At 40.1% G+C, this 22,757-nt stretch overlaps 1 protein-coding gene across 1 annotated transcript in view; it reads left to right on the top strand.

Moving 5' to 3' along the window:
• Nucleotides 1-22,757, top strand: part of IFT81 (intraflagellar transport 81) — a 37,265-nt gene that overhangs the window by 4,289 nt on the left and 10,219 nt on the right. Inside the window, exons 4-11 of the mRNA XM_053959818.1 lie at nucleotides 1,310-1,399; nucleotides 2,469-2,534; nucleotides 2,853-2,963; nucleotides 4,208-4,292; nucleotides 10,353-10,516; nucleotides 12,753-12,848; nucleotides 14,632-14,778; nucleotides 22,143-22,292. Coding sequence (XP_053815793.1) covers nucleotides 1,310-1,399; nucleotides 2,469-2,534; nucleotides 2,853-2,963; nucleotides 4,208-4,292; nucleotides 10,353-10,516; nucleotides 12,753-12,848; nucleotides 14,632-14,778; nucleotides 22,143-22,292 — 909 coding nt within the window. The remainder of the gene's footprint in view (nucleotides 1-1,309; nucleotides 1,400-2,468; nucleotides 2,535-2,852; nucleotides 2,964-4,207; nucleotides 4,293-10,352; nucleotides 10,517-12,752; nucleotides 12,849-14,631; nucleotides 14,779-22,142; nucleotides 22,293-22,757) is intronic.

Here is a 22,757-nt window from a genome sequence, read left to right as displayed (position 1 = left end):
GCCTTGTTTGAATCCTGCCATTGGCCTTGAAATTTCATGTTCCAGTGGGGAAAAATCTTATGGAACTCCTCTTTTGACAGAGGTAGAGACACAGAAAGGAAAACTCTTGGACACCAGCAGTGAGAATGCAGTTGCTCAGAGACCACCTGCTCATTTTCATTCTTGTTAAAGGATTTCCAGAGTTCATAAGGGGTATAATGGAAGCCAGTTGGGTTTTACTCCTGCATTTTGTAACTCCTTCCTCCTTGTCTGGCCTGTGCATTCCTTTTCTCACCTTTATTTGCCACTTAATCCAGCTCTTTGTGATTTTATCTTCTTAGTCATTTTATTGCTATTTTTTTGAATTCCTTCCAGCTTTTCAGTGTGTGCTTGCTACTGAAACAACCAGAACTGAGCAGAGCGCGCTGGATGCTGCTTCCCCAGGGTTTTATAGAATGGAGGTGCTGCTTCACTGCTCAGGGCTCTGATGCCTTTGTTTGAACTGGCCTTTGCTGTTGCCATTTGGTATTCACCTTTCATATCAACTGCTCTTTCCAGGAAGTAAAAAATGACTTGATATTCTCTTTTTAGATTTTTCCATCTCATGAAGGGCTGTTTCTGTGGAGATAATCTTTCCTTCTACCACAGCTCGCGTTTCTCCGAGTTGAATCTAAATTTATTTCCTCTCCATATTTCTAAACTCTTGCTGTCCCCTGTTATTTCTCTACCCACACAGACTTTCACACTGCCTCTCAGTTTAAGATTCCTGGTGGGCAAAGTACTGGTGTGGAAGTAGCACACTGTCTCCTTGTCTCTGAGTGCTGAGCTGCATCTGTCAATCTCTGGGATGTTGTGAGGGTTATGCAACGTGGCACAGCCATTTCTCACGTGTGCACTCAGCTCTGCTCTTGGGTCACTCTGGAAACTCAAGCCCCATTGCTTCCTTCAGAAGTGTTGTTAGAACAAACAATTCCTTTTGGGGCTGGTTTATATATGTGGTATACACAGATGTATAGTAAGAGAGAGTAATTTGTTAGTTTGTCCCTCTCAGGTGACATCTTCCTGTTTTCCAAATACACTGTGTATTACAAAAGGTGAAAATACGGAGGAAATTGTGAAGTTCTGAATGTCTCTTCAAATGGAAGATAATACACTGTGATTTATTTCTGCTTTTAAATTGACAGGCTTTTGCAATGATAAAATGCTTTTTTATCTTGTTCTCACCTTATTTCTATGTCTACATTTACTGTCTTAGTAGTAAAACAGTGTATTGATCTGAAAATCCTTAGACACAGAGCTCATTCTGCACAATTTCCATTTCATTTCACAGTATGAAGAACTCATGGAAGCATTTAAAAACCTACATAAGGAGCACGAGCAGCTCAAAATATCTGGTTTATCAACTGCAGAAATAAGAAGGGTAAACAAACTCCACAATTTTTTTTATTTCGTTGGTGTTTTGCATGTCAGTTCCATGTTTGATGGCTTTGTGGACAGTGTGAAAGCCGTAGAGGCCAGAGCTGGTGGGCACTGCAGCTGCCTCTTGACACTGCTCTCTGTTGGCAAACACAAGGTCCTTGCTCGTGTTTAGAGCTGAGCTTTCTGGAGCAGATTGGGGAACGAGGCTGCCAAGACTCTGTGCAGCATGATTTCCAAATATTGGAACTCCATTTCCTCTGAATGCAGACTGATACAAAGCCTTTTGCTTTCCTGATAGCAGCTAATAATTCCAGAGGGTGTTGAATGAATTAAGAGCTTAAGTCAATAGAAATGATGAACCCACGTGGTTCAAGTGTTAAGTAGAAATATTTGCTCTGTTTCAGCAAAATAATTAAGCTTGTGTACAACTTTCCAGTGGACACACAGAGAAGCCAAGCAAATGTTGAGATAAGGTCTACATTTGGAGAATTCATTTTCCTTTCTCTCATAACTACCTGCACTAATCTGCAGAGCCCTGCTATGTAAATTAGAACTAAAGGAGAATTATAATAATAATAATATACATGTTTCAGCAGTAGAAAGTGTTTCTTTTAAGACAGTTTTAATACAAAAAGTGGCAGCAGACATCTCTCATAAGCAGGTTCATGCAAATTGGTCTGCCAGGAAGTGGGTAATGCTGGTGACATTAAGAACATATATCAGACTGTATCAGATGTTGAATCCATACTGATTTGTTCCTTGGTGGTTTCTGTTTGTTTGTTTTTATTTTAGAGAAATCCACCTGCTTTTATTTTAAATGTTCACTGTAATACTCAAGGATGCAGATGAAGAATGTTAGCATAAAGAGAGTGGGAACTGTGGGGGAAGTAAGGGAGAAGAGAGATTGGAATCCTGGATGTTTGATCATAGATCAATAAAATTATAACCGCCTCCGTCTATTCAGGGAAGAATTCTGATTTTCATATTAATTTGAAGAGAACTTAGTCCAATCCAATATACATGGGGGGGAATAAATTAATATTTCTTTATCTGTTTTTCCTGCTTTTTAGGACATCAGTGCAATGGAAGAGGAGAAAGATCAACTGGCCAAAAGAGTAGAGCGCCTTAAGAAGAGGGTAATAAGAGAAGTAACACTCCTACATTTCAGTGTCATAATCCTTGGCCTGCAACTCCGATTTTGGAATGCAAACAAGGATTAAGATAAACACACTGTATGTCTAGGAAGGAATCAAGTAACTAATTGACCTACAGGGAATCTCCCCAGGCGTTGATCCAGAGCTTTTAAGAATCTCGAGTCCAGTACTTTGCTGTCATTTCTGAGTAGTAACGTGTATGGAAGGGAAGTGCTAAGTGGGCTTGTGAGACATATGATCTCTTTAATGTATTTCTCAGCTATCTGACAGCAACATGCACTATTTATCTGCTTGCTGTAGGTGGAGACAGTACAAAATCATCAACGGATGCTTGAAATAGCAAGACAGCTTCGCTTAGAGAAAGAGAGAGAAGAATCTCTGGCTCAACAGAAACAAGAACAAAAAAGTCAGGTACTGGCATAATAACATACCTGTTAAAGAGTTGTTGATGTTTGTTTGGGAATTGTGCATTTAAAAAATACATAATGGACAGCAGTAGTTGGGAGAGTTTCTCCCAACCTCAGAAAATTAAATCCCATTTAAAAGATCTATGTACATTTTAAGGGAAGAGCCTTGACCCTGCAAGTTTTGAACACCACACTGAAGGTACTTGGCTGCCTCAGCTCCCACTGACATCATCCTTTAGCATTCCCAGGAAATGTTCCATGACTTACTGCTGGAGCACCCAAAGGGAACTCTTCATATTTATGGTAGTGAGCAAATGTTTCCTTGGTTTGATTTCTATCTTTGTGATCTGCACAAAGGTTTCAGGGGATGAGCAACTCAGCAAGTACCTCATATTTTTCCTGGAGGGAGGCAATATGTATTCAGGAGCAACCTTGGGATTTAAGCCCCTGAATTTGGGAAAAATGATGTCCTGAGAAGCCCTGGGAGCAGTTGACATCCAAGTGTAAGGGTGGGTTTTATTCCAGTCCTGTGTTGTCAAAACAAGATACTTCAACAGAATCCAGTGCCATTCTGTTACACTGTCTCACCAAATTCTGTAGCCTGAATTTCAACACTATTAAAATGAGGAAAGCCCTCAGATTTCTTCTATTGCAGCCTTCGTCTGAATGTGGGATCAGTGGGAATCAGTGGCCTCTCAAGCTGTTGTGTCTTTGCTGGAGCCCCAGTAAGATCACGACTAAAATGAATGTGATGTCCAGTTAATTCCAGTTCTTACTACACATCTCTCTAAGTCACAAAAATGCAAATCAGCTGGGACTTGTTTGGCAGGAAGCTTCCCAGACTGCTCTTGGGATGGACAGTGCATTGCTGTGACAACTCAGCTGCATTGCAGGATAAGGAGAGTTATCTGCTGCAATCCTGATTCCTGCTGCCTTTTGTTGTTGTTGTAATGCTCAAGCCACTCATATATTTGGTTGAAAATTGTTGGATGAATTTCTGCCATCAGAGAAAATATCACTTGGGAGAGCAAGAACACTCTTCTCAATTAACAGGAGAGAATATCGAGTAAACCCAGGCCAAGTGTTGAAAATTTGGTCTGGCACATTTCCCTTGTGAAACAGAAAATCACCAGGCATTAAAGCTGCCATGTTTTGTGTTTGGGGCTCTTTTGGGGCTCTGTTGGTTGAGTTGTTTGCACATGGATTTCCAGAGAATGACCCTGTGTGTGTCCAATTGTCTCTCCAAAGTTGTTCCATGCAGAGCAGAGGCTGCAGAGAGCCCAGGTCCAGCTGAAGGAGATGCAGCACGTGGTGGCAGATTCCAAACCAGAAAGTGAGTAGAAAGTTTTCCTGTTGCATCCTAGGTTAGTGTGGTGCAAAACATGCTGTAGAATGGTGTATAAATTACTTCCAAAATGATAGAATCTGACTACTTCTCAATTTAAATTTAGTAAACCAAGTCATTGTCCTGCTCTTTCAAGAACATTTACTATTTCAGTTGCATCACACAACTGCTTTGGCAGTTCTTCTGAGTTAAAAGGATTTTTCTCAGTCGCCACCTCGTAGCATTGTTATTACTTTATAATTTTAATTTGATTTTTTAATGATTCTCATCTGCCACTGAACCACAAGTGGAACTAAAGGAGTGTCTGAACCATCTCACAGGGACTTGCAGTGGATTTTATAACTGTTCCTTTTTTGCAGTAGCTATCAGAGAGTTTATACAGCAAAGCTGTGTCAACAATTCTATTTCAGTTCCTGGGTTTTTTTAAGGCCAATGGAAACTCGATGGGTTCAGTTCACAGAAGCAAAGGTAACATAATAAAAAGCCAGTAAATATGTCATTTGATCATTGAGATGAAAATAAAGTTAACATATTTAATTTCCTTATCTCAAGTCCTACTTTCAGGGGAAAAAACAAAAAGTATTTCGATGTTCCCAATCAAAGCTTGGAGTCATTACTTAAGAAAACTTGTGTTGAAATTTTGCCCAAACAAAGACCTCAGGACTCAGCTTTGTAATTGCTTTCCCCAGATACAAAGGCACTGCCTGTAGCAGCAATTACAGAATGCCAACTGTGGGGTTTTTTAAATAATTGAAATTAGGTGACCACAGTGCACTGAATAGGTTCCATTTATTTTAAAAGCTTTGTTGGTCTACAAGGTAGCACAATTTATTTCATTTTGAAGATTTACTTTGGCTGCAGTTTAGTACCTCAGCTGCCTCCTGGTATCAGCCTTGTCTGCTGACAGTGCAACAGCTGGATTTTCACTGGAAGTCAGATCCTTCCCTTTAAAGGAAACTTCTTGCATTTTTAATGCTTCAGGTGTTTTTACTTCCTAAACAAAATAAAATGTTCAGAGTTGTTGCTAATGAGCAGAAGCTTTGTTGTTTGTCTTATGGATTTGATTACTTCACTTTATAATTAATTTTATATTTAAAGAAATGTAAAGGAACTCTGTAAGGAATGCAACTAGCACATATTCATGAGTGTTATTAGCATGCAATTAGCATCAGCCTGCTTGAGCTGTGCCAGGAGAATATGCCTTGTGGTTGGTAGGATTTTAACTCTTAGAAACATCATATTTAGAAGACTTCTTATTGTATCATCAATTCTTATGAGCTTCTACAAAAGAGCTGGAAGTGATGCTGCTGGTTCACAGAACACTCCTTCCCTGCTTATTCATTTCAGTCCTTCCCTGTTTATTAACATCAGTCTTGCCCTGTGTGATAACTTCAGTACTACTCAGGATATTGTTTAACTAGAGAAGGTAGCACTAAGTAACATGAATTTCCCTATTCTGGAGGGGTTTTTTGTGGTGTTTGTTGTATTGAATATGAACAGTATTTTTGTTAGCACTGAGCTCTGGTCTGAATAACCACAACCCAGCTCACACTTACTCTGCAATTCTGACATCATTTTGCTCTGCTGCACAAACAGAAATTGATAATATGAAGAAAGAAACCAAATCACTGAATTCTTGATCTCTGTCCATTTTGCAGAACATTACTGGTTACTTTATTGGCAGAAATATGAAGAAGTGAATGAGTAGCTTGAAAATATTGATTAAAAGAATGTGTTAAAACGATTTGTTGATGAACAGTAAAATGTGTAATTTATAAACTTCATTAATTTAATATGTAGAAATAGATTTAGAACACTGAGAACTTCAAAGATACTTGTCAAAGAGGAATTGCTTTGTACAGATGCCTATTTTATTTCATTCTTGATGAAAACCAGAAATTAAGGAACCTATTACTTAAATATTCCATTTAGTATAAAAAATTAATATTTTTCTCTTCCACACAATGATATTTTCCTGAAATTCCAAGTTTAAATGATCTCCTCCAAGACTGCAGACCACATTACAGATAAAGCTTTAAAAGTATTTGATAAAGGAGAGTGCTTAAGTGGAACTTTATTTCATCTTCAAATGATTTTATTTAGTATAAAGTCACTGTCAATCGATGTGAGGTTGTGGTAAAGCACTTTTAAGATAATTTGATACCTGTGATGAGAATACAAGTCTGGGTGGTGAGATTGATGGTGTTGCTGTAGTTGATTTTTTTAAGGTCATTAACTCTTCTACCCCTTGTTTTGAACAAACGAGGCAGCAAAAATTCAATGTGGTCTCTGTTAAAAGGATTGAAAGGAGTTTAGTGGAAGGTTTAGAGAAATGGAATGGGTGTTTGGCTTTTTTTTTTGTTTGGTATTTACACCAGATTCCTGAAAGAAAATAGCAAATGATCATTGGTGAAATAAAAAGAGGGAAATGGCTGAATAATGAGGAGACCCTTGATTCCAAGTGACCACAATCACTTGGGAAGCCAAGCTCGTGCCAACAGTATTTATTTTGAGGACTAGCCAAATTCCAGGCTATTCCTCCAGGAATAATGTATATGCAATGTACTTATGGCATGTGGGGCTCTTTCCTCAGAAGTGTCTGAGAAGAATTTGTGGGTCAGGTGTGGGAGTGGGAGAGCTGGAGCTCCCACTGCCATAGATGAGGTGCCTTCCCTGCTTTCATTTCTGGGAGAAAATGCCACAGGAGGGTTTTTTTGCCTCTGGGTTTGGCTCTGGCACATCCAGCCCTGCAGCCCAAGGCAAATTCAACATTCAAGAAGAGCACTGAAAGGACAGAGAGGTTTCAAAGAGCTCTAATAATAATTATAAACATGAAAAGCAGAACTTAGAATCACAAATTCAGGAAGCTTTTGGTTTTACAAGGATATATGGAAGGGATGATTGGTCTGCCAGTGTTTGCATGTCCCAGGCCTCTGCTGAAGAGAGGGAAAGTAGAAATGTTCTTGGAAGCTGTGGGGGAAATAATTTCAGCCCTGTCTTTGTGTCTGCAGAAAGGGGAGGGAAGGATTTGATGCTGGAAGTCTGTTCTAGAGTTGGCCATGGCCTTCCCATGTGCTATTAAACAAATTGTTGGCAGAGTCTATGAAATGAGTGTCCCTCTCTCTCTTCCCCCCTTTTAAAAACTGAATTCCTGTTGCAAATGGTTCTGGTCCAGGATGCCCAGTTGGCAGCCTGTAGTGGGATTCTGAGCACCAAGTTAGTCAAGATTTAGCTCCATTAACAGAATTATGCAGAGAAAATTGCCTCTCATCTACATGACTGAGCAAGCACGAATAAACTCTTTCTTCCATCCCTCTCTTTATAATAATAATAAAAAAATTTGAATGGAAAACATGAGGAGTGCTCTGAATAGCTCTCCACATGTAAATATGAGGTTGGCAGAAGCTTGCTAAAATAACCTGAGGGCACAGAGCCAGATTTCTGTGCTGCTTACGTGTGTAGATTTTGTAACCATAAGTCAATGTTGAAACATTAAAACAGAATTTATATGTGTAATGGAAAGACCTGAAGTATGCTGGCATTTTTTCCTCTCTAGCCTGGGAATTTCAAAAGAATGCTTTTCACTGAAAAAAAACCCCAAACCAGGAGCTGTCCTGTGTTTTGGTTTCTAAGGTTCTGTTAAGCAGCAAAAGTAGCTTTTAGATAGTTACTTCTCCATGTGTTGAGTTGTATGGGAGGAAAAATATATCCAGAGTGTTCAGAAAAGAAATGATATTACTCATGAGGGATGTTGAAATCATGTCTTTCCCCATCAAGAAATCAAGTTTTAACTTGTTTTGTTGCTCCATGAGGACTCAGCACAACACAGAACTACTCAGGGGGCAACAGGACTTGGTAGCAGCTCTGAGGTTTTTTGAGAAATAAATCAGATTGTGATCAAGGTTATACCCCATGAAGTCAAAAGGTCTCTGCTCTTACCAAAGCTCTTGTAGTTCTTTGCTAAGTTTCTTGTCATATCTACAACAAATCATTTAAGCATGTGCCTTTTTATCAGAAAACTGGAGTAGCACAAGAAATGAAATACAGGTTATATATGCAGGTTTCTTTGCTGCTAAAAACCTCAATAAATTGATTTAATTAAAATATGAATATTTCATATCAGAAGAATGTAATTGATATCACATTGATTTCCACACCAAAGATCTTGGTTATAAATACCAGACTGGGAGGGGTGCTCCAGTCAGTTCTGAGGTGATAATTCAGCTCACAGGGTACGTGGGAAGCAGCTTTGCTGCGTTTGCAGAGGTGGGAGATTTCTAGTGAGACATTAAAAAGTGGTCCCTCCTGCCCAGCTCTGTCATGGGCTGAGGAAGATTGGAATTGAGTTCTTCTGGAGGAAAGAAGTGGGAAATCTCTCCCAGTAAGTCCCAGTGTGTTTCCCAGGGTGCAGCTGCAGTGCCAAGTGCATGATGGCTGTTCCACAGGCAGAGGAACTCCTCTCTCCCACTCCAGAACCAGTCTGGGGGTTTTTGTTTTGATAAATGGCCCCTCCACAAAGGGGAAAAGGTCCAGTGGTAGTGTTGCTTTCCATAAACACAGAAATCAACAAACTGGGAACGAGGAACTCCCACTCATTTTTAGTTTGTGTTGACTTGGTTGGCAGCACTGCTTTCCCCAGGGCCTGTTTTTCTCCCAGTTCTTGAGTTTTTCTCAAGAGCTGATGGCTTATTTCCCTTCTGGCAGCTCTCCTGTCAGAGTGGGCTGGGAGCAAGGCTCAGGAGGATCTCTCAGGACACTGATTTAGAGGTAAATAGCAGCAGAAAAACAGGGGCCCCTTTTCCTGGGCTCTTTCACTTTGTTCTGACCTTTCTCTTTGGCAGTCAGGCTTCTTAGCCTGAGAACCAAAAGCTCTTTTCATCTACATCCTTTCCCATCTCTGTTTCAGCAGCATCAGCTGCATTTTTGTATCTCTGTGCTCAACTTCCCTCTGCTTGTGCAGTAAATGAAAGAGATGGAGATTGTGAACTTCTTGTTTTCCTTGGCATTTCATCACAATTCCATCTTCTACCTAATATGGAGAGAACCAAAATCCCAACCATAAGAAGTTGTTTGAAAACTAAAAAGAACCCTGGATCACCTAGATCATGAGAAATACTCTGAAATACCCATTCCCACTCTTATCTGACATGCAGCTTCTGCATCTTGCAGTCCTTGGCACAGCTGTCTCTGAGGAATTGCTGCACTCAGCTGCCTGTTGTCAGTAGAGACTGTGCAGTGTCATTTAAATAGATGTTTCCTTTTATTCTGTTGCATTTTTCTATCTGTGAATTGTTCTTATCTTGGGCTTATTTATAAATGATCCGTTAAGGAGCCTGAATTACTCTGCCTAGAAAGAGCCAAGTCCTTCTGAGCCTGGTAAGGTGCAGGTCCATCAGGCTGGTGTCTAGCAAAGCTTATGAATGGGGTTGCTTTTTTCTTTTGGATTGTTATTTTCTGCATTCTCAGTCTATAAACTGTCCTGAGATTAAATGTTTGTTCTTTCAAGAAGAAATCTTTACAGGGAGGCAATCTTTGTTCTAGCAATGTAAAGGACCCTTAAAGTAGGTACACATTAAACTTGGCCCATTTTAAGGCCTTTTTAAATACCAGACAGAAAAAAAAAGTTTTATTTTAAGCATGAATCTCCAAGGGTATAATAAATCTATCAACGAGCTAGGCCAAATTAAGATTTTTCTACAGATAAAGGTTCAATGGCTGTTTATATCAGCAATGTGTGTTGAATTCTGTATCTGACTCAGCTGGAGTTTCCTGTGAGATGGGGTTTACTTGTTATTAATGAGAAGAATCTCTCAAAGAGGTGATAGTTACATGTTCAAGATAGAGATGAATAATAAATCCTCTTATATTGTTTAAAATCCAAATTAAAAAATTAAATCAAGTAACTCCCCCTTTCTCTGAGCACTGAAGACTCAATGTTATGCTGTTATTGTAATCAGCTGCTAAATACTTTAATGTGTTGGGGAAATCAAACTTAATTATCTGCTACATTGCTTTTATAGACACTCACTGATTTAATTTGTTTTTAAGGTTTAATGAAGAAACTAGAAGAGGAGATAAATTTCAATTCCTACCTGGTAAATGAAAAAATACCCAGAGAGATGGAGAGTAAAAAGACTTCAGTGTATTTCTTACAAAAGGTGGTTGCAGAGCCAGCCATGACTCAAGCTGATCTCACTGCACTGGAAAGTGAGGTGAGGGACCAAGGTCACCCTTCATTTGTGTTCTGTAGCATGGTCTGAGCTGCCTGGACTCTGCAATGTTCTTATCCCTGCTTCATATCCCAGAGAAAATGTTTCATTCCCAAAGCAGCATCCCTCAGCTGTAAAACCGAAGGTGTCTCAATCACTAAGTGCAAACTCTCTGATAGGGTTTTTTTAAATACCCACAAAAGAGACACAAACAAACCAACCCCAAACCAAACCCCAAACCCAAACATATCCTTAGGTGCTGTTGAGGAAATTGTGTTAATTCAGCACTAAAGGGCTGATTTTTCTTCTCTTCAGATTTCACTTGTTTGGAACTCTCCCTGCCATCAAGGGGGTTTATCCCAACACATCCAGAGCTTATGGAGGGAACAGCATTCCCTGAGGGATGTATCCTCACAAGATGATGCCTTAATCCATGTGCAATGGCTCCAAACTCCTCAGTGTTTGGAAGAGCCCTGCATTGTTCGGTTTAGTTTTTAAGAACAAAGAAAATTTGGGCATCAAATACTTGATTTACCTTTCCAGGCTTCTTCATAAATGAAAAGAAAATAGTCTTAGAAAAACTCTTAATTGTCAGATATATCCAGAATGTGCAGAGGGGTTTGTTGCCACACAAGTGCATTTATATATTAACTCAATGAAGTTTTCCTGTTTGCATAATCCTAAAAAAAAGATGAAATACAAAATATAATCTTCTAGAAGAATTTAGAGGAATGTTAATTATTGGTATTTCTATTGATGATAATGATGAAGAATTACACCAATGTTAGAGGGAAGAAGAGTAGTTTCTTACCAGCTGGTGTTTAATACCCCTGGGATTTCCAACTCCGGCTTTGCCATGAAATAGAGATAATGAGGAAACAGAGTATCCATCTTAAGGGATGACAGCATTAATAAATGGCAGATTAGGGCTGAAATAATAAACCAGCTCTGTGATTCAGCCTCTGCTTTCCTAGATTAGTTCCTTTAATCAAAACAATATTTGTGGCTGCAGTTATGGCTTTCAGGCACGCTTGAAACCCTGTTTTTTGCACATTTCTTTTCCAAGAGTGTTGTTTGGTTTATCACAATACTTTAAAAAGCTTTAAGATTTTCCCTCTTTCTCCATGATGTAACCTTTGATTTGTTATATTTTGGAAGTATCTTCTTGAAAGATAATAAAGCCATGTCATACACTTGGGTGTTATCACAGCATGGCCTTAGGCAGCTTTTTCTTTTTAGTTGGCTTTTTATTATCTCAGTGCCTTAAAAAGGAGCTGAAGTGTACCAAGCATGTTTCCACCATGCATTTTATAATATTAACCCAGGAATTTATCCACAGAAGGGAATTCTTATGCCATTTTCAAATTCAAGCCTATTCTACCACTAATAGAATAGAATTCACAGGAGAGTTGGTTTTTTTTCGCCAGCTGTTGGAGTATTTTTAGTCCTATTGAGCAATTTATTTGAGATTCTCAGTTTTTCAAGCATATGGATGTTGCTCCCAGAACTTCCAGGGTGATACCCAGCACTGTCCCTGTGTTCTGGTCTGACTCCCTGGGATTGCAGCACGTGTTTACACTGCTCCCTTAGCAGCAGCAGAGAATTAAAGGCAGGTTGCTGTGGCTGTGTTTTCCATGGCTGGTGGGAGTCCCAGTGCACTGGGAAGGCTGGAATCTGCACTCTGGTGTGGCTGAGAGCTCCAGAAACTTTGGCTGGAATGAAGCTCAGCACTTTGGGACTAAGGACAACCAAGGGCATCTTGTGGTAGGAGGAAAAGGCACCACAGGCCTGGAATATGATGGTCTGTGACTTCACAAAGCGTTGATGAAATTTTTATCACTTAGCCTTTATTTGCTTCCCTTTGAACTTCTGTTAAATGGTTGAATGAAACGGAATTTTAGTTCATGTCAATAAAATTATATTTTTCACTCAGTATGTGGCAATTTCTTTTTTCTGTACCAACTCACTGCACTTTCTCTCCACATGCACCAGTTTACTTCATTTTCAGGGCCAGCGTCATGGTTCTGCCTTATCATAAAGGCACAGAACTGGAAATCCAAAAACAGCCTCTTCCTGGCCAATACTTAATGACTCACGGAGATTTTTGGGTCTGTTTCTCTGTTTAAAAAAAAAAAAAAAGAACTGGCTGGATTGTAAATCATCGTTGCAAAGCATTTAATTCTTGGAGAAGACAAAGACACCAAGCTCTGTTTCCTTAGTTTTCCACTCTGTCTTGCAGATAGAGGAAGTCAATGCACAAATTAATCAGCTGATTGAGAAAAGGATCATCACGTATGAGCCAGCTGATAGTAAATTCTCCATGTATCGCCAGCAGGTAAGAAGGAACAAAATGTGTTTTAAGCAGAAACAGGAATAAAAATCAGTCTCTGTTTGGTTTACATGCTGATTTTTTCCTTTGATTTCTCTAGCATCATCAGTAGAAATACATGATAATGGAGGTGAGAAGGAAAATAAAGAGCTGTTGAACGTATGTATGTTTAGGGCTGAGTCAAACGTTGCTTTTAGTCGTGTCAGTGAATATTTTTACTGCTGTCCTTGCAGCACAGCAGTTCTGGAAGGGGCATTTTGGAGGAGCTATTTTGGTAAAGTTCCAGCTGTGGATGGATTCTTACAAGGCAGCATGGGGGCTGCCTGCTGCAGCTCTGTCCCTTCCTTAGGTCTGACAAATGCCATTTTTCTCCTTTTCATCTCTTAAGAAGGAATTCTTTGATTTCTCATCCTGAGGCTGTAAAATAATCTTGCTATAAAATAGGCTGTCTGGTCCAGTCTTAGTAAATTCCCAAGTTATAAAAAGGATTTATGAACTCAGAGATTTTCAGAGCTTACACAGGAACCTGAGCGATTCCTTTTCCAGGCACCTGCACCACTGCTAATTTTATGGAAGATCTTCAGTGTGATGCCTATGGTCATGGCTTGAAAAATCAAAAGGCTTAAGTAAAATGTACCAGTGGGAGGGAAAAAATGGGGATAAGATATGTACTACAGTTCAGTCACAAATGCAAAGTGAAACACCATTTTATTTTGGAAGAGATGTTCTTCCTGAGAGAGAATCCTGCTCTGGAATGTGCTGGGATCAAGGAGGGTCCACTTCAGGAGCTGAGGTTGCTGCTGGAAGCTCAGAGCCTGGGGAGCTCTTTGCTTTCTTCTGCCAGGGCCTGGGTTCTGTTTCATAAAATAATCAGCTCTGTTGTCCCCTGGTTTGTCACCACAGACACCTCGTGCAGCAGAGAGCTGAGCTCCCACCCCAGCACAATTCTGTTGGAGATTTATTTAGGGAGAAAGCTGGTCCTCTCAGCTGAGTGTGAGAAAGCTGCTGTGTTTTGGCTTCATTTTTTTGTAAGTTTTCCCTTTCACTTGAAGAAACCAGCCCTGCCTCAAATTCCTGTACCTGCATCTAAATGAATGTGTTGTATTATTTTAGAGTATTTTTCAACAGGATACTTTAGCAAGAGAAAAATGCTTTTTTTTTTTAATCCTTGAACTAATGTATACTTATGTTACCAAATCTGTTCTGGTCAAAACTCAGGTACTATTAAATATTCAGTCTTGTATAAAATATTATTTTAAAGCGCTTTATCTTCTAGACTAAGAAAAAAATTAATCTGTAATCTACACTATTTCTGTACTTTATTGCTTTATACATCATCTTCTAGCTATTTGCCAAGATTTAGTGGCTCAGTTCTGCTTTAGTGTAGCATATTTCTGTAGGTTGGAGTAGGTTGGAGTTATAAAAATCTGTATTATGACATTTGTGAAATCTTGGATAACTTTCCAGTCAAGCCATGTTGGTGTATCTTATATATGCACCAAGAGGGACTAAGCAGAAGAAATGGAGCAGCTAAAATGCCTGCCTTTTTCCTCAATGAAAATGAAAAAATGAGGTGAAAAAATGTAAATCTAAAATGTAAAATACATCAGCTTGAGTCTGGGCAAAAAGGCTGTGCTGGAAACCTCACCCATTCTGGAGAAAGTTGAGATGCTGCAGCCAACTTCAATGAGGTTGTGGTTTAACCTGCTGTATATAATTTATACATTTTATCTAAAAATCATTTTTCTCCTGATTAAACAAGGCAATTTTTATGTTAATGATCTTGCAGGCTTCTATAATTTCCCGGAAAAAAGAAGCCAAGGCAGAAGAGCTTCAGGCTGCCAAGGAGGAGATGTCCAGCCTGGAGAGGCAGGTGGAGCAGAAGAACAGTCAGGCCCACGAGCTGGGAGGCTCTGAAGTCCTGACTGAGGATGAGGTAGGGATTTGTAGCTATTTTCAAATGATTAATTTCTCTTATTCACACTGTGCCTAATCCATTGCAAGGTATACAAGGAGTCAGTGTTGGGCTGGATTAACATTCCAGCCAAATAATGGCAACATCATCACAGTGGTGTGATGGTGAATAACTAACCATAAAGGTCAACATGATTATAAATAATATAAAAAGTCTGTATGATTATAAAGCATAATACCAGTGATTATCAGAGATGCAATTAGGCCTGTGGTATTTATTACCCACAAAAATTTTTACTTAAAACCCAGATTTCCCAGGCCCTCCTGAGGTTCAGCTGTGACACAGTGACTGGCACAGAGTGTGGCCCAGGCACAGTGAGATTGGCAGCTGTACTTCTCAAAGCAGCTTTTTCTGCTTCAGAAGTTTCCAAAGAATAAGGGAGCTACAGTTTGGTATTGGTTTGCCAGCAAAAAAAAAGGACTTTTCTTCAGCCAGTAATTTTTCCCAGTTGGGAAGAATCCTGCTAAGGGAACTTACAGGCAGAGTCACTAAACTAAAGAGAATTTTATCTGCATCATTCTCTGAGTTAATATTGTTCTCTCATGTATTGTCTTTGCATTGCCATCATTTAGCCAGGAGCACACACTCCTTGCTTGCCTGTTCTTTGTTTCTGTGCTTTTTTTACATACTACTAAATACAGGGAACGCCCTTTTGAGAAGGAACTCCCTTCCTAATCCCATAGGACATGGCTGCTCCACAAAATCAGTCACTTTTAAAGGAGTCTGAAAGTGTGGATGAAGAGTTCAGGTGGGAGTAATGGCACAGAGATGTGGAAAATTAAGATGTTGGTTTCTCTTCCCATCACACACTGTACCCTTTCCCGTGGTAGCAATAATAAGGAACCCACTGCATTAGATTTCTCTCCACTCCAAGGTTTTCAGCTCCAGTGGGCACATTGCTGGAGTCTTTGACAAGTTCTTAAGCAAAAATTAAAGCAGAAAGCTGACAATTTGTGTTTTGTGACATGTGATGGAAAGAAATGTTCAATTAATCAACAAGAATATATTACCAAGACAGCAGCATATGTTTTACATTATCTGCACAGGCACTGTAAGGTAAGAAATAATTGTGCCTATTCTTCAGAAGACAAGAAACTGATCCATAGAAATTTGAGGAGAACTGGGTAGGAAGGAAACCTCATAACATTGTAAAAGGCTTAGTAATGAAAAACTCAAGTTAACTGTCTGACACAAGGAAGTGGCTCAAGACAGAAAAAGGACAAGATCTGTTTTTGACATGATCTGCATTCCTTTTGTTCAAATATGTTCTGCTTTTGATTTTTATAATATTTTCAGGTCTTCATTTTGCACAGAGAAGGATAAATGAGCAATTTGGGAAAAAAACCACTGGCTTAAAATCAGAAGTATTTGTCTTTTCATAAGAAGCATTTCCTGGTTTGTAAAATATTTTCTGCAAGGAAATGTGTATTGGCAAGGAAGTCAATATATAAATCCATGTCCTGTTCATGTTTATTACTTCCTTAGGTGAAATGCAGTGGTACTCACAGGCACCCGTGCAAAGCAGTAAAAAGGGTGTTTCCTGTGCCTAAAGACTAGGAAAGGATTTGAATTCTTGATGGTTTTTGGTCACTTCTGTTTCAAAGGTCATGGTTTCCTCATCTGGAAGGTGGAGACAGTGATGTTTAATTCTTTGTAAATGTCTGCTGCCAGAATTGCTGCACAGAGCCTTGGTGCTGTAGATTCTGCATCTCCTCCAAGTCCCTGGCAAATGAACAGAGCCAGTCCTGCCTCAGAGTGGGGGTGTGAGGAGCCAGGGCTGAGATGAGACAGGGCTGGCAGGGAAGAGGGGATGAAGCAAAAGTGGCATGAGCAGGTTTTCCCTCCCCAGTGAAACTCTGGGTTCCTCACTGCCAGCCAACCTCCTGCTGCAGGTTTGTTTCTGGTATGTTCTGCTTTAGGATTTGTATTTTCTGGTTCAGTGCTCCAGCTTTGAGGCAATAGCAAAGGAAGTGTTGATTAATGTGGTGGTGAGTCAGTGCTGCAGTTCATGGGGACAGGAGGAGTTTGTCCATCCAACCTTCACTTCACACTCTGACAGCCAAGAGCTTCCTTACACTTTCCTCTTCCAGTGACACTTCTGACATTTAGTTCCTCCATTTTTAAAAAGGCAGAAAGAGGGTGTTTTAACAAATAGCTTTGCTGTCTTAAATTTAAATGGATTTTTTAATCCTATCAAAGTGCTACAGTTAAATCAAAGCATTGTTTTTCTCCTATACCCAGAATTTCTAATCTTTGCTTTGTCTCACTTTGCTCTGTCCTATTACATCCCATGGCACTCTCAAGACTTGGCAATGGAAGAATCAGCACCTTCCTAACTCGTGCTCCCAAAGCAGCATTTGGATCTCCAGTTGAGGTGGTTTTAGCCCTTCATTCACCAAAAGGTCAGGCCTGGCTTAGGTTTTTAGGTGTTGGTGTTTTGCTTTCTTCCACAGTCATGAAAAGCATTCTACTAGGTTTGAGAGGTTGTACACCTGGATAGAACTCAGGAGAAACAGCAGGAAATAACCAATTCATTTACATCAAACACAAAAAAGTAGGAATAAATTGTCTTTGGGAGTTATGAAGTCTTTTTAAGTACTTCAATCAAAGTGCAGTGAGCAGGGGGCACAGTTGGCAGCTCCTCACTGCAGCTGTCAGATCCTGAAAATTAGGGAATCACATGTTGACACTTGGAATGCTGGATGGTTCAGTTACAAGTGATCCTAGGTAAAGCTGGGATATTTTTAGCCTTTTACACAACCCATTGTACTTTCCAGAGTTCAGCACAGGGCCCAAGAACACTGAGGTTCCCAAGGATTCAGAGTTGTCCCAGAGCTGTGCTGAGCTGCAGGATGGGAATTAATCTGGTTTTGAGAACAGAGCATGGGAGATCCTCACTTTGTTCACAGGTGTGTGAGGTTTGCACATGCATTTACTTAAGGAGTTTGATCTTTTTTCCATACAAATGTTCATCCATGCCTACTTGCCCCTGGGAAAACAAGACAAACATTTCTATTTGCAAATAGAGAAGGCAGCCTCAGACCCAAGATCATGCCACTTTTCCTCAAAAACTGTTGATCCACCTGAATCTGCCAGATTTTTGCTGTGGGGAGTTCCCTGCCACCTGAACCAAACATATGCAGAGATTCAGGGAAATCTCCCAGAGCTGAGCACTCCCTCAGCACCCCCTGCCATGGATAAATCCTGGATCTCATTGACCTGTGCATCTTCCCTGAGCACTGAAAAGGGGTTTTCATTATAAATATTTGGATTGATTCAAAGTATTAGTAATGGCTGCCTTAACACTTCTTGCCTGACCAGAAGCAAGCACTCCTGGAAGATGCTAAGGAAGAGTTTTCCTGGCTGAGCTGTGCCATGAGCAGGCTGTAGGATACTTTCATTTTATTACACTGAGGTTCTACTGCTCTTATCTTTTAGAAGCTCATCCTTCCGTGTCTGAGTTATTAACTCTGTCCAACACTGGCTGTACTAGCTTGAATTTAGAGCCTCTTAGGAAAAAAATATGGACAACCTGTTATGTTCAGGAACTTTTCCTAACTGAATTTTAATACTTTGGACAGTCTGTATCCCATTAATTAGTCTAGTTAGAAATCAAAACATCTGTTCCTCAGTTATTAATGAAAATAGATATAATCAGCTAAGATTTTCTAGAATTATTGTGCTTCTGCAAATAATTTTCTTAACTAAATGTTTTTATTTGGAACCTTGTAATGTGTTTCATAGAAAACCACTTTTTTTGCAATTAATACTTTATTTTCTGTAATATTTTTGCATGAAGAACATTTTGAATACAATAAAACAATCAAATTGCTGCATTAATCCAGAAAATACTATTTTAAAAGATTTTACTCCAAAGTGAGCAATTTATCTGGAGTTTGCTCTTTGGAGAAAACAAGCTTTATCCATTTTCTCCTCTAATGATAATCTTGGAATAAGAAACCTTGTGGAAATGTCTCTCTCACAGGGGCAAATGTGAGGTTAATGGAGAAAAGGTGAGGAGCTTGTAGTGAAAAGCCAAAGCTGCAAAGGGGAGCTGGGCTCTGGTCCTAGTTCTGACCACAGAGGTGACCAGGCTGATGTCCCTTCCTGGAGGGGATAGTCTGCCAGGCTCTGGATGCCCCTGGAGAAGCCATTTCTACATCCCTGACTGGATTTTTATTTAGAACTGTTATGGTAATTCCTTCACTATGTGTGGAGAGACTGAATCTGGTGATACCAACCTCTTCCAGAGCCTAATAAATGGAGAAGCATAAAGTAGGTGCATTGCTGGATTCTTCCAATAAAAATGGAGCATAATCCAGGGAATCTGCCCAGGGATGGTGCATACCTGTGTTATATGAGAAATCAAAGTCCTGTTTTCATTCACTGTGTTCCATAATCTGCATTCCATGCTTGTTATGTTACAGTCACCCATAAAAATAGCCAAGTGAAAAGGCAGAATCTTTGCTTGCTTGTCCTTGGATGGTTTTTGTGTCTCCAGGGGCTCTGACTGGGCTGACACGGGCTCCAGGCTGGTTTGCTTCCACTGCTCCCTTAGTGCCAGCACTTGGTTCTCATCCAGTCATTTGATCTCAGAAGCTGAAACAAGTGCTTGAGAAGGAAAAGCTACTGGTGGCCATGGCCTTGACTGGAGCACCACTGCACAGGCAGATCCATGGGAATTCCAGGATGAGCCTGCTGAGTTTGGACACAGGGAGCAGTTGCCTTGGTCTGTTGGAAAATGCTGCTGCTCAGGAGTGGATTCCTTTGGTTACTTCACTTGAAAGTGATGTGGCCCAACAATGTTATTTCTCTGGGAACTATTCCAATTATTGAAAATACCTTTCACCACAGTAAAATGCAGTGTTTTGTGGCATTGATTTCTCTTGTACACATGAGGTGTATAAAGCCTCAGGAGCAATGCTCACACAGATGAAAACATTGATATTTTATACTTCTTTTATTTTTGGAAACCTATGGAATGACTCTCAGCTTTTAGGCTGAAGAAGCCTAATTTTGCTGTAAGAACCCTACAAGCTGCTGATTTAAGTAGAATCAAATCTAAGAGCTCCAGCTCAGAACTTGGCCCTGGATCTAAAGGAGCCTTCAGTCAGTGAGATTTTGAGGGGCTAATCTTTGCTGCCCTTGGAGTAAATCAGGTCTTTTGAACATTTTGCCAAATTATTGGTTGATTTTCTACACAGATTATCACTTTCCTGCTGTTGTTTATATCTGTTTTACCTTGTTTGCTGCAATAAAAGCTGTGTGAAAGGTTAAGTTTGCTTTAAAGAGCCAGAGGTTGTGCATCCACTTCTTAAAAGGAACAGATTTCAGTTGTCACTGTGAGCAACTTGTAGTTCATTTGGGATGAAATTTGTATTATATAGTCCTAAGTTAATCAGCTAATAATAGAACAGTGGTGGAATTGGTTCGTTAATCAACAAGATCCTTTGACTTCCATTGTAAAATACATTATGCTTTGAAAATTGAATATGCAAATACCCTACCTCCCACTTGAGCTATTTTCAAGACCTTAAAAGTGAAGAGAATTGTAGTTTGCTTTTCATCCTGGGATGCACTGACAGAAGATCATTCAGATTTGATAGCTCTGTGTGGTCACATATTAAGTTTAATCCTTTACCTCATTCTTTATTATATTCCACTGGTCAAATGAAATGTCCCAAGGATCAAGACAGATGGCTGTGCTTGCCTTAGATTTTCCTCAGCTGGTTGGAGAGATTGTATTTATACTTTTGTAATCACTTGGAAATCACAGAAAGCTTGGTATTGTCAAAGCAATTAAAGAAGGGAAAAAAAAAGTCTTTTGTATTAATGAAGAGGATGTGATTGAATTTGCTATGAAAAGGAATGAATTTGGTGCTACTGTATTAAATGTGCCAGTAATGTAGCAGAGAGTGTGACAGGGGCTCAGGTGACCTTGTGTATCCTTGTCCTGGGTAATAGCAGGATGTAGGATGTTATCCCAAAGCCTCACAGAGGCCAATCTGCATACAGCACATTGAGTAATTTGTGGGTTTGTTCTTTCACCAAAAACGTTTATAGCTTTTGGCTTTAAAAATAGTTCTGGAGCGTAGCAAGAGAGAGGCAGCTTTGGCCTAGATATTGCACAGGATGGCAGATGAACAGGGTTGATTTCATTGTGGGCAGTTTGCCCAGGACACTTTTTATAGAACATACAGTTACTCTGGGGGTTCTTAGCCTTTGGTCACATTAGGGGTTTGGGTTTATTCTGAAGAAGGGAGAGGGATAATTTCATAAAAAATAAAAATTATTGTAAATTTTGAAATTTAAGTTATTTTATGTTTGAATTTCAAATTTGTATCAGTGGGAGTGGGATTAATTTTCCTGCCTGGTCTGTGCTCCCTGCATACACTGAACGCCTCCTCATCCAGGAGCATTCTGAAGCCTGTTCTTACATCATTTACTCTCATAAATTTTGCTTTCCATCTCTGGATCTGAATGCATTTTTTGAGCTGTGACTGGCATTTACCTTGTAGTTCTCATGTAAAATCCAAGAATGAGAGCTGAGACTGCACAACAAATGGAAAACATAAAAGAACAGAAAAATGTTATCTGGTTGTTTCAACCCTGGTGCTTGTTTTACAAATTGAACACACACAGGTCCAAGTGTAAAGTTAGCTAAGGCTGTTGGACTGTAAGGATTTTTATTATTTTACTCAGTCTTTAATAAAACTATAAATTCCCCATTGCTTTAGATTTTGAGTGAAATAGATACTGCATTTCTCTGTTTCTCTGCAAGGACTCTGCTTTTATTTTCCTGGCTTTTTTAAACGTAGCCAGCAATATCATCCAGGTCTGCAGGAGTCAAGGAAAGAGAACAACAAGTTTTATCTACTGAGAACATTAAAAAAAAAAAAATCTTTTCCCATGTCCTCTTCCCTTCCAATTTTGCTGCTGTCTATTACCATGTTTTGGTCTGCAGGACTGGGGCTCTCTTACAAGTGCAAATTACTGTTGCATTAAGTTTTTATTATCCATGACTCCCATAACGTTTTGCAAGGAGTATTTACTTTTCCAGCTGTCAAATGGTGGCGAGCAGAAGGGAGTGATCTCAGGCCTGCAAATGAGTGAGCTGGGACAGAAAGCAGAGGAGCTGCTTTCCTTGATCTCCCTCAGTGAACGAATGCAGAGCTGAAAATAAATAGAGCCTGGGAATCCTGAATTCCAGCTCTGTTCTAAGCACTGCGTTTTGGATGTGCAGGACCAAGAGGATAATTACATTGCACGCTGTGGTAAGGCCCTGCTTTGCTGGAAGTGAAGTGAGCTCTGCTCTCTCTCCCCAGTTCAAGCAGTACGTGAGCAAGCTCCGGAGCAAGAACACGTTTTACAAGAAGAAGCGGCAGGAAATAGCAGAAATCACGGCGGAGTGCGGGATCCTGCAGAGGACGGAGGAGCTCCTGCGGCAGCGCCACGAGGCCGCCCAGCAGCAGTTGGTAACCTGAGCTTGTGCTGCTCCCCCGGCCCTCCCTGCCCTGGGCACAGCCTGAGGATCCCAGGGATGCTGCTGGGATTATTCTTTGTATCACCCCCAGCTCCTGCTGCCCTCGCTGAAGGAGCCTTTGGGGTAGCAAAGGTATTTTTGGCTGTTGACTCTGAGGCTGCTGTACTTTGTGTCCATCAGGACTGGTCTGCAGCTTCTTTTTAGACTGAGGGGCCTGACCCTGCTTTTTAAAGTCGATGGTAAATCTGTACAAATGCTGCTTAGGGCAAGGCTGGATGCTTACATTACTTTTTGGTATTCATAGATGTAGTGAGGGCTTAGAGCATGACCAGCAGCAAATAGGATCCAAGTTACTGCTGTAAAATATATAGGAGTAGTATTTAAAGAAAGAGCAGGCAAGAAGGAAACATTCTAACTCCACGATATTAAGAAGAAAATGTGTTCAAATTTAAAACTG

The sequence above is a fragment of the Vidua chalybeata genome, chromosome 18, assembly GCF_026979565.1.
Source record: "Vidua chalybeata isolate OUT-0048 chromosome 18, bVidCha1 merged haplotype, whole genome shotgun sequence".
NCBI classification, from domain to species: Eukaryota; Metazoa; Chordata; class Aves; order Passeriformes; family Viduidae; genus Vidua; species Vidua chalybeata.
This window is presented reverse-complemented; position numbering and strand designations above follow the sequence as displayed.